Below are 13437 nucleotides of genomic sequence, written 5' to 3' on the forward strand. Positions count from 1 at the left end.
TTTCTTCCTCCTTGGATGTATCCTTTCAATAATTAATGAATAAGGGGCAAAACACTAATAAGAATGACGTAAATATTTCTTCAATATGCAACTGGTAGTGGGCCTTAGGATGTTTCCATGGGAACAAACCCAGACCAAAATAGTTGAGCTGAGCTCTGTGCTTGTGTTATTTCCAGTATGTTTACTGGTGCAATCGAAAGAGTTTAATGGCAGAGAAGCTAAATATAAAAAGACACAAATGTGTCATAGACCAAAAAGGAAAGAAACAAAATTGACAGTACACTGGGTGTTAGATCTGATTACAGTCTCCCTCTGTTAGAGACTAGCTTCTATTCGGTTAGTAATAAAAACAGCAGGCTACGCAGGACCAAAATAATATACACATGACTGCAACTGCAAGTTGAATCCTCTGGATTCAAGGAAGGATGGGACCATATAGAAAATAGAACCATAAATAGAAATATAACCATATTGTGTGTTTTCAAAGATCACTCTTTTTCAGTAACAACTTTAAATCTGTTCAGGCTCCAGTGACTGTGAAGCCTATCTGGAGAACACTAGACACAAGCTGGGAATATAGATTTATGACCAGTCTATCACAGAGCACCACACACATTCAAGCACTCATCAGTTTATCTTAGCCTATCCACTGACATCTTTTGGCAGGATAAAAGAAACCAGAGAACGCAGAGAAAACTCACATGAATCAACCCGGTGGTCCTGGAGCTGTGATCATGTGATCTGTGTTAGAATTTCAGTAGTAAGCGTAATGACGTAAATTTAAATCATAAACTTAAATCTTAAATTCTCAGGAGCTTTTTAACTGGTCCAGATTTACCATTGTAACGAGTCAGTATACCAACTTTAAACATTTTTATGGTTTAATTTCCCCTTCAAATGCTCTTAAAGTTGCACGTTACGATTCCCATCATCCTCGGCACACAACCTCATCCATAATTATCCAGTGACAATTAATATCCAGAATGATTCGAAGGAAAGCATTTTGTTTTTTTGATGATTGGTAGCTATGCACTATAGAAGTCATGGATTTTGTTTACACTGAGTTGAACTAATAGTTCTTGGTGTTTGTTGTGTATGGAGCTTAACCAAGTCGTTACACATGGTGACGCAAGCTGAATGAGGGTAATAGCTTTATATAGTTTTAATGTAGCATGTCATGTGGCAATAAACAATAATGCTGATCAACAATGAACCAATAATTCACTTTTTATGCTGAACAAAAGCTGTTATTTTCAAATTAGCTTGTACAATTTGATGCATGCATTAGAGGACCATCAGCAGAAAAACAAACAAACAAACAAAAAAAAAAAACAGATACGCAATCCCACTAAGCCAAACTGATTTCCGTATAAAAGCAAGCCACTTCAGAGTCCAGTGCTTGTAAAGGTCTAATAAGCTACGTAATTAGGCAGGGATCAACCACAGATTAATGTTAATTGATTCCACTAGCTTTTCAAAGGTTACACAAACACAGTCAGAAACCTTTTGCCTGAGACATGGAAAAAGCACAGAGTAGAAGAATTGAACAAGTAGTATGTGCTAATATCACTAGTGGCACTTTTTCTCTGGACATTGACAAATAACTGAGCATGACATCTATGCAACGGCCTGCAACAAAATGTCCTTTGCACAAAAGGTTAATGGTTCTAAAGTAGAAACTGTTTAAAATGATCCATTATCCATCCAAAAAACTCTTGATGAACCCATAATACAGGTGAAAGAGACGATAGCTGATGCTGAGTTTGGATTTTATTTGTTCAAATGAACAGCCTGAATATAAAATCTTTTACAATTTAAACAGACTTTCACTTTAACATTTCACTTTCAGCTTGAAACTCATGCTTTATGATAGCCCTAAAGGCACATTTTGGATTAGCTGAAATTACTGCATAAAAGTTTCATGGTTGTCTTGTAACGACAGTATGCCCACAAGTGGAGAGCTTGTAATAATTCCCTGATTAATATCCAAGTTCCAATGTAATATTTAGCAGGCTGAGTCACTACTCCAGCATATGTGCTGTCAGCTAGTTCACAGACCTGAGACAGATACATGCAGAAAGCACACACTTGCACACTCTTTGTTCCTAAACCCAGCTACTTCCACCCCAAAGCATAATAAATAGATTAGGACAAAAAAAGCAACACTTAGGCATGGTTGGTACAAATAAAGTAGAGAATAAAGGGAACATACAGTTTGTAAGCTGCTCTACGGCCAACTCACAGTGTCCTGTTTTAGCAAAATCTCAGACATTAAAATGAGCCCTAGAGGGCATTTGTGAAGTGATGCTCTCAAATCCCTCAGGCTCTCAAAGCCTGTCGAGGTGCCAGAGGCCGAATACACAAGATTTTGCTGAGTACGGCTCTAACTCAGCGAGTCTGCTGGATTGGCACAAATACACACTCAGATACACGCCAGTGTATACATAGCAAATTTCTAATCCTGACTGGAGCGTGGCAATTAAACGTTTACTTTATGACCGACTGTGGACTGGTTTATTATGTGGTCTCAACCCATCAGCTGGTTATGGGATTTAGCAATGGGTGCAAACAAGTTAAATGGACACTGGGATTTATTTTATATGCTGTTATACAGATTTCTGTACACCAAAATCTTGGAAATGTCATTACAATAAATTTTCTCTTGGATATCAACAGAGATACTTATACAGATTGGGAATATTACCCTGTCATATCATCATAAAGCATTTGATAGCAAAGAAAAAAATATCTGCTTCATTAATCCAGATTTTCTATCCTATCTGGATTGAAGTCAAATCTTTGTGTTCGTTTTTTGCTCTTGATGCTTTCGGACACCTCGGACACCACTGCTCAGAAAAAAGCTCCCAACGTTGGATGCGTAAACTGCATGCAGGCGATTTAGCTCTAAGAAAGAATGTTTAGACCTCAGTTTTTTTTCAATTATGCTTCAGTGTTTTATTTATGTATCAAAATGTGTACCAGTCTTACAAACATATTATCTATTTATGAGCATTGAAAAGCTGCACATTATTTTTAAGAAGTATAGCTATTGTGTGTTGCTTAGTAGTTGATCTCCTCATTTCTATGCATAATTTAGTCACCAATCTAAAACATGTCTATAGATATTTCTCCTCTATACGTGAACTAGCTACAATATTTTTTCAAATTATGCCCACTATGTCACAATGACCAACAGTGTGCAGCTCTATCAACAGTTCTGTACGTTATTATAAATGATTTGTCAGTATTGTGCACTTTGTCAGTATTTTACCTGAAGTAATGAACTGAAAATGATGTGGCTAAATTCAGACATATGGTAAAGAATCCATGTTGTGAATTGGCTGATTAATGCTTGAATGATCATGAAGCACAGCAGGATACAACCATATAAAAAAACACACAAAAAATGTCTTGCTGAGAGTTTTTCCTCTCTACAGCCTCCTAGCTGTGAAACTGACAGCAGTGTGAGTAGTGTTTTAAACTTACTCGCGCACCCTTGGTCTACAGTCTGGTCTTTCTGTCACGCTGTTTAGTTAACACAGCTATCTTTACATAATGTATAACTCAGTAAATCCTGGCACACACAAGAGAGTGAAATACTGACTGGGTGTAAGGACTGAAAACAAAGACTAAATGTTATTACAGTAGTTTTAGATCATGATGCAAAGAACAAATCACATTTACTTGTAGATGTGCAATAAAGGTATCAGGGAAAAGAAGAAAAGTTGTACGGTGTTTCCTAAATGTTAAAACTGGATGGTTATTTGGGTTTGATTTAATTTTCTTGTCACTGAGCATAAATATAATGAGATGTTATTGCAACACAGCAGTAATAAACGTCAGCTATGAAAAAAATTCAGTAACGCTTAGCTAAGCGCACTAAGGCATAAATAATCTGAGAAAAGGGCAAAAGTCCAGAGAAGCAAAATCAAGATTTCATACATAATGAAGACGTTCACACGTTTCACCGAGGAAATAACAATCCTTGTTGTTATGAAAAGACACTTCCAAGTGTAAAAATGAGCTATATTACAAATCAGAACTCCATCAAGTGAAGTGAGAAATCTTCTCTTCCTCTGCCCTCAATTAATCATCAGAGAGATTGTTTCATATTATTAGGCCCCATGGGACTGGAGACACTAAACATCTCTGAAAAAAATCCTAAAGAAATGTACTAGTTAAAGACAAAGCAAAATGCTACAAAGTTGTTGTGCAGCCTATTAATTAACCAATTTCCTCTGGGTGAACTTATATATTTAAATGCTCACTTCCACGCTCCTCTTGCTTTTATCTCACAATAGCGCTGTTATTTCACTGTTCATCAACAGTATTAACGAAAGTATGGTATCCAACATAAGATAGAAAGCAAACGAGTGTAGAGTTGCACTTAAGTGTGGTGCATAATCATTGTTTAAAAGATTTTTTTCTACAAAGTCTCTTGAACTCAAGCGCAAATCACTGATCACTTGCCTGCCCTAACAATTAGGCAAATGTGTAGCTTGTCATGTCAGTCTTAATGTTGGTTTATTTCTCAGAGGGCTTTATTTAATAGTCCAAAGAGAAACTGACATTGTTTAGTATAAGTATTAAGGATGCCTGCATCCCGCAAGGAAAATGGCTAATTCACCCGGGTGCAGTAATTACAGAAAAGCCTGCAGCCAGAGTTCATTTCTGTCCATCATTCTCTTCTCTCTATCAGCATGAGCTTGTTCTCCTAACATTACTTCCCTCCTGTCTTCATATCATTGAAGCAGATATTTCCAAAGAACGTGACAACCATGTCATTTGGTCATGCAATCTCAATGCTTATCTCAATCTCAATGCCAAGCAACTCAATGCTTTATTGATATAGAAAAAGGTCTGCTACAGTATTTAGAGTTTAATAAACCCAGGACACAGCTTGTACCAGCAGTTTTGTCTATGAACAAATATGTCACGATAGCTGACATAAACCTACTGTACAACAAGGCTGATTTGTTCATTTGTGCTGACATACTGTATAAATTAAGTGCCGCTTGATTTTGCCACGAGATGCTTTAACCAGGTTAAATTAAAAAACTGTAACAAAAGTAAGCCTTTCCAAAATATGCTTCGCAGTGCCTACTGAACATGGCACTTTGCATTAACCTGAATATAAAATCTTCTGTATGTAGTGCTGTCATTGTGAAGGTTTTTAACAACGACAATCATTTCAGCCTAAGAAAACAGATCAATTTTCTACCTTTTTTTATTTTACCTTATCCGTTTTTATGAATACTTTTATTGCACATTAATGTATAAACATCAATTAACAACTTGAGATAACAAGTTGTTTTTACTGTTAATACTTATATGCAATAATACACACAATAACAGCAAAATTGTTATTATTCTACTATTCACTAGGTTTTTTTGTTTTGTTTTGTTTTTTGTTGTTTTTGTGTGATAATTGTGTAACATAAAGACAAATATGACTTATACTCCCTTTCAGACTTAAGTCAAACAAGTTTAATTTCACTAAATATATGTATTTATATGGAGACTAATAATAATTCCATTAATAAGATTCATTCATTAATTCATTCATTCATTTTCTACCGCTTATCCGAACTTCTCAGGTCACGGGGAGCCTGTGCCTATCTCAGGCATCAAGGCAGGTTACACCCTGGACGGAGTGCCAACCCATCACAGGGCACACACACACACTCTCATTCACTCACACAATCACACACTATGGACAATTTTTCCAGAGGTGCCAATCAACATACCATGCATATCTTTGGACCGGGGGAGGAAACCGGAGTACCCGGAGGAAACCCCTGAGTCACGGGGAGAACATGCAAATTCCACACACACAAAGCGGAGGCGGGAATCGAACCCCCAACCCTGGAGGTGTGAGGCGAACGTGCTAACCACTAAGCCACGTGCCCCGCCATTAATAAGATATTTATGAATATTTGCTCTAATGTTAAACATATTTGTTTCATCACACATCCCTGTTATGTTGGAATAACCACATGTTAGAATAAGCCTTTAATAGTATTCATTAGCTCTGTATATGAGTTGTTGAACTGTATATTCAACAAGATATAAAGCTTTATTCACAATATGTGTCCTGTAGCTACGTATATAAACACTGCCCTTAATTAACATGTTACCAGTAATGTGATCTTGGTACAGGACAAACTATGGCTCGGTGTCTTACTGTGTGTTTGTTATTGGGATGCTTCTATCAGGCTCACTTTACAGAGTATGTGCATTACAGGCATTTGGTCAGTGATGGTGTCATGTGTCGGGGTGTTGGAGTCATTGCGATGCACTTAAGCAGAGTACGCAAGGTCATTAGAGGTGGAGTAATCTCTCAGTCCAGTTTGACCTTTGAGAGCAGATTAGTTTCTAGACAGGCTGAAACATCCATTACACAAGATACCACGAGGCATTATACAATATCACTCAAGTAGTTGTATATAGAAAAGCTTCCTCAGACATACTATACAACATGTAAATTCCTGACCTACTTATTCAGGAAACACTTCAAATAGCACTTCTTTTCCTTATCTTTAGCATTTAAAAAAAAAAAAAAAAACTTTGCCACTTTTTCATTGTAACTTTGAACAAATGTTTTAAACTCATACTGTATTATCTTAAGTATGTATCCTAGTGAGCCAGCATTAATGTATTCAGTGTTGGAGATTTAAGCACAATAAAAGCTTCTTGACTTGACTTGACTTGACTTGCTGTAACTTGACTTATGTACGTCGCTCTGGATAAGAGCGTCTGCCAAATGCTGTAAATGTAAATGTAAAGTATTAGTCTTACTGGGATGCTTTGATTATGCTGTTGGGGAGTTTGCATAGAGGTACAGTATTTAATCCATACTATGGCTGTGAAAATTGTATTAAAAAGCTCAAAAAGTTTCCATAGTGTAGTGTCTCTCTGATTTGTTTTTTTTATTCACACCAGGATTGTCCCCACAGCGAACAACTCCCTGTTCTGTGTTTTGCAATGCTTATTAAACCAATAATCTTCAGCTTATAGCCTACTCTCTGTAATTCCACAAACAATTTCTCTCTCTCCTGTAAATGCCTCTTCTCCCAGTAACCACATCATCTCTGTCTGCAACACAATACAGATCGATATGCAGCATCGACACACCACTTAGACCCTGAGGCTAAGAATCACTCGACCCAGCATCTTTAGTGGTCTATCCTTCTGTGACTTCCTTCAGCTTCCTCAGGCTGAATTGACTCATTCTGTCCAATAACCTTAATGTCTTCAGCCACAATTTCAACACCACATCACGACAAACTCCTCCACATACACACACCAAAAGGGGAATTGAAACACAGCGATTTCCTATAACATTAGGCACAGGGAAGGTTAGATAACCGACTGCAAGATCTCAATGGCACCAGTGTCAAGAGAATCCAGTTGCCTTCCACAAAAAGAGTAGTCCTATTTACTACCAGCAAAAATGTGGAACCCATATACAGAGTACAGGCTGTTTTAACACTGTATCATGGAACAATATCGAGAACACTGTCAGGTTTGATATGTGCTTAAAAGTAATTTTAGTTAAAAATAATAGCAGCTTTACCGGTAAAAGTAATAGAAAGGAAAGCACATGTCTCGCCAGTTATTAATCGGTGTGTAGAGCAGATACAATGTGCTCATAAGTCCAAGTCAATTCGACTTCCTTAAAAAATTATTATGATTAAAATTCCAAAAATGTGTGGGAACTCAGCAAATCTTGTTGTAGGTAATATTGTTTGGCCCAAGGTCAGACACTGCATTGCTGCACCAGCAGCCTAAGAGTTGCTCTATAAACCAAGAACTTATGAGTTTGAACAGTGATGTCTGGTCAGGATATTAGATAAGAGGGATCATATCCAATATCTATCAATAGCTTGATTATATTTGAGCATTGTATTTCATCACAAACAATCTCACAGATGGTGTGAAAAGAATGACACACAGAAAACGATTCCATACATGCTTGTGCAGCTGCAGTTGTGACTTTTGTCCATCTGTAATGACCTACTGGCTTCATGCCATGTTTCATCTAAATACAAATATGATGAACAGAAAAGCTGTGACCCATTCAAACACTAAAAACTATAAACACTAATCTTAGGCTTCTGACATCTGTCCTTTTGTCCGTTTAGTTCTGTGATTTTTGTTTCTCCTCTGAAGACATTTTATGGAGAAAAAAAAACATTATCTACTATACCTCATGTGCTTTCATTACACTCATCGCTGTAAGTTACATGCGGCTTTACAATTTGATGATGATGTTCAAATGAAGATCAAATGTATTTCATCTGATCCTGTGCCATCATCTGACATGACTCACTGATAGGATGCAGGAATCTACAATCTGAACAAGAAAGAAATTAGCCTTGCTCCAGTCTTGCTTTACACTTTTAACACTTCCACTTCAAACTAAATCCAAAATAATCCACTTTAAATCAAAGCAAATTATCTGGAATGAATTCCAAAATGAACGCTTATATTGATGTCTGTTCTTTCTTTAAGACAGGGGAGCTAAAACTAACAAGTACTTTTATACCATTCTCCCTGAGTCAAAAAACAAAAAGTACATGTACGAATACTATATCATATTTATGTCAGCCTGCAGTACTTCCTGAAAAAAGATTTTGTTTTTAATCTTATTTCATATTGAATATTTCAATTATGTGTGCTTGCAAAAATACATTTCATTTTAAAGATTTATTGTGTACACAAAACACAAACGTGGATATCAAATAATTAACAAACGGTTATGCCTTAGAACAGATTTATACACCTACACCTGAATCATGACAAACAATACACACATTGAAGTGTGTTGTCTCGCATACTCATGCGCACACATACTAATTTGTTTCAGTTTGTGTTTCTAAGCAATGTCTTTTTCCGGCAGTAATACAGTAGTCATACCTACTTAGCTCCTGGGTGAAAAAGTCCAGGTAGATCACAAGGTTGAATCCTGAAAATGCCACAACTGTCCAGGGTCTGACGCCAAGAAAGCAAAATTGTCTTTTTTTTTTTTTGTCAAAATTGTGTTTTCTGGGTGGGCTGGATGATATACTCAGTCTCCCCTGTCAATCACAACAATGCCTGCCAACTGTGGGCATCTGTGAGCTCATGTATGTGTAAGGTGGCAGATAGTGCTTTAGTGAAAAAATGTGGATGGCTGGGTTTGTGCTTCCCAGTTGAAGCTTGTGTGACCTTAGTATATGTTATATTTACTAGAGCTGGCTGGGGGCTGTTAATTGGCAGGTGACCAAAACTGGGTTGAAAAAAGGGACAACAGTAACAAGACCTACGTAATGTTAAGAAGTGCAATAAGATCGGTACAGGGTTTCTTGTGTTACATCTTGAATTCTGCACATCCTAGCTTTTGCAAAGCTCAACATCAGCTATTACACAGCCCTGCATGAAATAAGATTTTAATTTTCTATCCACAAGTAATTTTCAAGTAAAAGCTAAGCAAATATCACAAAACTAATACTTTGCTGACATTCAATTAAGCCCTTTTCGCAATTTAGGGCAGGCCCTTTATAATTTATCCTGATGCTCTAATTCTGCTTGGTGCTTTCTGCATTTGTGACCCACCTTCTACTGTTGAGGATAGCCCCACATGGACATACTGCAGTTCTCAAAAACGGTTTAAGGTACAGTCTTGCTTTAGTGAATAATCTCTACTGGAAACTGCACATTTCTGGAAGTGCAGCCATAATCACACCTATTCACAATATGTTCATACTGCAAATATTTAAAGATGGATAGTCTAATGATTTGTAGTCCCACAATATTATTATTATTATTATTATTATTATTATTATTATTATTATTATTATTATTATTAGATCCTTTATTTCTTATGTCATCTCATGAAGCGTTTCCTCGACACTTTTTACACTCTATTGCTTATTATGGATTTAAATCTACATCCAGATTTACATCCCCAGTGGAGATGTGGGTCAACAACAGACATTTAAAACAAATGTTTATGGTTAGCTTCTATAGCAATACAGGTGGGATTAACAGACTCTGTGATTCTTAGTCCTCTGATCATAAAAATATGCTCACTTGAAAGGGAGGAATATAAAGATACATATTCGGATGATCATCATGTATGTGCACATCAACGTTAAATTGTGCAGGAGGATGTATGATTATTTCTATCATCGTGTTGAACTGTCAGTTGCCTGCCAGACCACAAGATGGCAGGCTGACAGGTCTCCTTGGTTCATGTGTTGCCACCTGTGTCTTGTTAATGGTTGATTAGGTGTGTTATATACCTGTCATGTTTTGAGAGTGTGGTGAGTCATTGTTCATTGTTATGCGGTGTTTGCATGTCATGTGTGCGCCATGTTCATGTTACCGGGTTGTTATGTCATGTGTGTTCTATGTATCGGGTTGTCAAGTCATGTGTGTTCTATGTACTGGGTTGTTATGTCATGTTTACTATGTTGGCCAATATAGCCAAGTTAGACACAGTGTCATGTATGTCATGTTCCATGTAGTTAGATAATCTGTTTTTGTAATCCATGGGCACTGGAATCTCGTATTTGGGACTGGTATGCTCTCTGCCCCCTCGGCAGCGTATACCCGCCCGAGCAAACGTTCCACATCGTTTTAGATTCTTGTTATGCATTTATATATTTCAAAATGTATCTGAAGTTTATTTCTGCCCTTTAAGCTCAATGTACTTATCGGTGATTTCCCCGTTCTAGTCCATCTGACATGTAGGTGAGACAAAGGTCCTTCTGAGCAGAAGGTGGCTTGGGGCTTCATGACATGGCTTATTGGAAATGTAGTGGGTGATGTTAACAAGTCCATAAGGAGAGGTGGAGCAGGTTCTATAATTAGCCAAGCTATGCCCTCGTCTTCTGGACAGATCAATGCTTAGACTAACAGGAAATGCATTGCTGTTGGGCACAAAATTAACAAGCCCACACTGCCTTTGATTTATGAACACATCCAAGCTATTGACTGGAAGGAAACGTACAAAAAAAGACTTCATGCTCTCCTGGGCAATTCTTGAACAATGAAAGTTATGAAACTGTCTCTCACAATTTGATGTACTAACGAGATAAACGTACCTCACTCGGACTCACGTATAAAACAAGAAATGGCCTCTATTACACTTTCCATGTCTTGGACTGTCAGTCACTTCTGCAGTACCCAATTATGGTAATCATGAATAAAATTCAGGTCCAGTCATATCTGACAGTGCTAGTGATCAGCAGGGTGTTCCCAAAAGAGCCAACAGAAACACTGAAATATTGTAGATGGCCAGATGAGCATTTTAATCAATACAGTTAAGATGCACACTTGTACAGCCAAGCAAAAACAGTTTGAATACAGCTTAACTTGGTGAGACAGCACATGTGTGTTAGATTTTTTGACACCGATAGAAGAGCAATAAGGATGAGGTGAAGGAATAGACAGAAACACACATGGTATATGGTACTTATTATATGAAGTGTAGTGAAATTGGCAGTAGAAGAATGTATAAAACTCCTGGTAACGATTACCTACTCTAGTCTGTATGAACAGAGAGAAAGAACTTGTATAAACAAGATGACAATAAACTTCTGTATACATAATATAACTTTAAACAGGTTGAGAAATGATAGCTGTAGACTTGTGGAACAATGTGCTAGAACGGTTTACTGTCAAGCCTCCGAGGATTTTCAGAGGATTCGATTGATCAATCACTCTCCAAAGCCTAAACCAAAGCTAATTAAAATATAGCAAGCTGGTCTGAAAATGAAGAATGTCAACAGAGGTTCAGATTTTAAAATCAACACAAGAGTTTTCTTCACTAACAGCCAGTGCTGTTTCCATTCTATCCCTATCGGTCCATTGTAAGGCGCCTGCGTGGGAATTTGTTAATACATAGGGATGTACGTGAAAACAACCATCTGTAACTAGCTGTGATCTCACTATATATACGTATACAATTCTTTAAGAATGAACCTGTTACATCCTATAAATTACATTTTAGTCAAGCCAACTGTATTCTGCTTGGTTTCCAAGTCAGAACTGCTTTGGCAATATGGATGCATCCAGGATAGAAGTGCTCATTCTCCAAAGTAACCTCAAGGCTGCCTGAAGCACAGTGCATCGCACTTCTTCGTACTCAGCACACACACCATCCGCCTTAGCCTTTGCTTACATTAAAACGAATGCAGCACCAGACATCCGAAATATCCAACAGGACTATAACTAAGTACAAACTGACTACTGGAGGTGTTTAAATTGCTCACTGAGAAAAGCAGGTTTTATTAATTACTTATGAAATGCATTTTCAAACTAAACCACATGTACACAAAAAAAATCATCTACCCCATAGGCCTGATAAAATTAGAATCAGAAAGCTTTTGTTTTGTTTTTTCTTGTTATCTATTAAAGCATAATAGTGTGTATATAGATCTAGGATTAATCCAAAGAGGTTTATCTTATGGCTCATTGCTGACACTTAATTAAACCATACTGTTTTATAGAAATGATAGAAAATCATATGATAAATCTCAATTCAACTTTTTTCAAATTCCCACATAATATTCTTGTGCAATATTTTGTGCAATTGTTTTGTTCTGTATTTGCAGTGTGATAGTGCTGGGGTTCTCTTGCAGTTTTAAATGTGTAAAATAATAATTGCCTAATTATTGGGAGCAATGAGTTTATCATTTTGCTGAGTTTTTACATTTGGTGACTTTATTTTACTGATTATTTGTATGTTTGTTTGATAAAGTTAGCGCCATAACAAAACCAAGCCAATTTTGGTTTAATTATTATATCATGAAATTAATCTCTATGCCAGGTTTAAGAACAGTTCGGATGCAGTAAAAGAAAGTATTGAAAAACACTTACAGCCCACCATCATCATAGCCACAGAGAAGATTTTCTCGCCATCCGTGGTAGGAGCGATGTTTCCAAAGCCGATGGTAGTCAGGCTGGTCATTGTGAAGTAAAGTGATGATATGTACAGAGTGTCCTTACTGGGTCCTCCCTCCCACTGGCCTGATCCACTGGCATTGTACCGATAAGGTGTGCCGATACTGTTTGCTAGCTGATAGAGCCAGCTGTCTGTCTTAATGGTGTTGGTGACTTCATCAATGACCTCGTAATCACCGATGCTGTACCAGATACAGGCCAACCAATGAGCCACCAAGCCAAAGACGCAGACAAGGAGAACCAGAACAGCAGCTCCATACTCCAGATAGTGGTCCAGTTTACGAGCCACACGGCCCAGACGCAGAAGACGGACTACTTTAAGCGAGCTGAAAAGGCTGCTGAGTCCCTGAACAGAGAGAGAGAAAATAAATAATAATATTTGACTTTGACTGTCATCCAAGGAAGGGTATGGGGAAAGATAATTAACATCAACATGAACATTTCACAATGGTTTTTTCTGGTATTGTGTAATCAGAAAGTACAAAT

At 37.3% G+C, this 13437-nt stretch overlaps 1 protein-coding gene across 3 annotated transcripts in view; it reads right to left on the reverse strand.

Moving 5' to 3' along the window:
- Window positions 1-13437, reverse strand: part of kcnh5a (potassium voltage-gated channel, subfamily H (eag-related), member 5a) — a 68667-nt gene that overhangs the window by 24973 nt on the left and 30257 nt on the right. For all 3 annotated transcript variants that reach the window (XM_047801513.1, XM_027149029.2, XM_027149028.2), the window contains one exon: window positions 12868-13297. In XM_047801513.1, the coding sequence (XP_047657469.1) occupies window positions 12868-13297 (430 nt within the window). The remainder of the gene's footprint in view (window positions 1-12867; window positions 13298-13437) is intronic.

Source organism: Tachysurus fulvidraco, chromosome 16 (genome assembly GCF_022655615.1).
Source record: "Tachysurus fulvidraco isolate hzauxx_2018 chromosome 16, HZAU_PFXX_2.0, whole genome shotgun sequence".
Classification (NCBI taxonomy): Eukaryota; Metazoa; Chordata; class Actinopteri; order Siluriformes; family Bagridae; genus Tachysurus; species Tachysurus fulvidraco.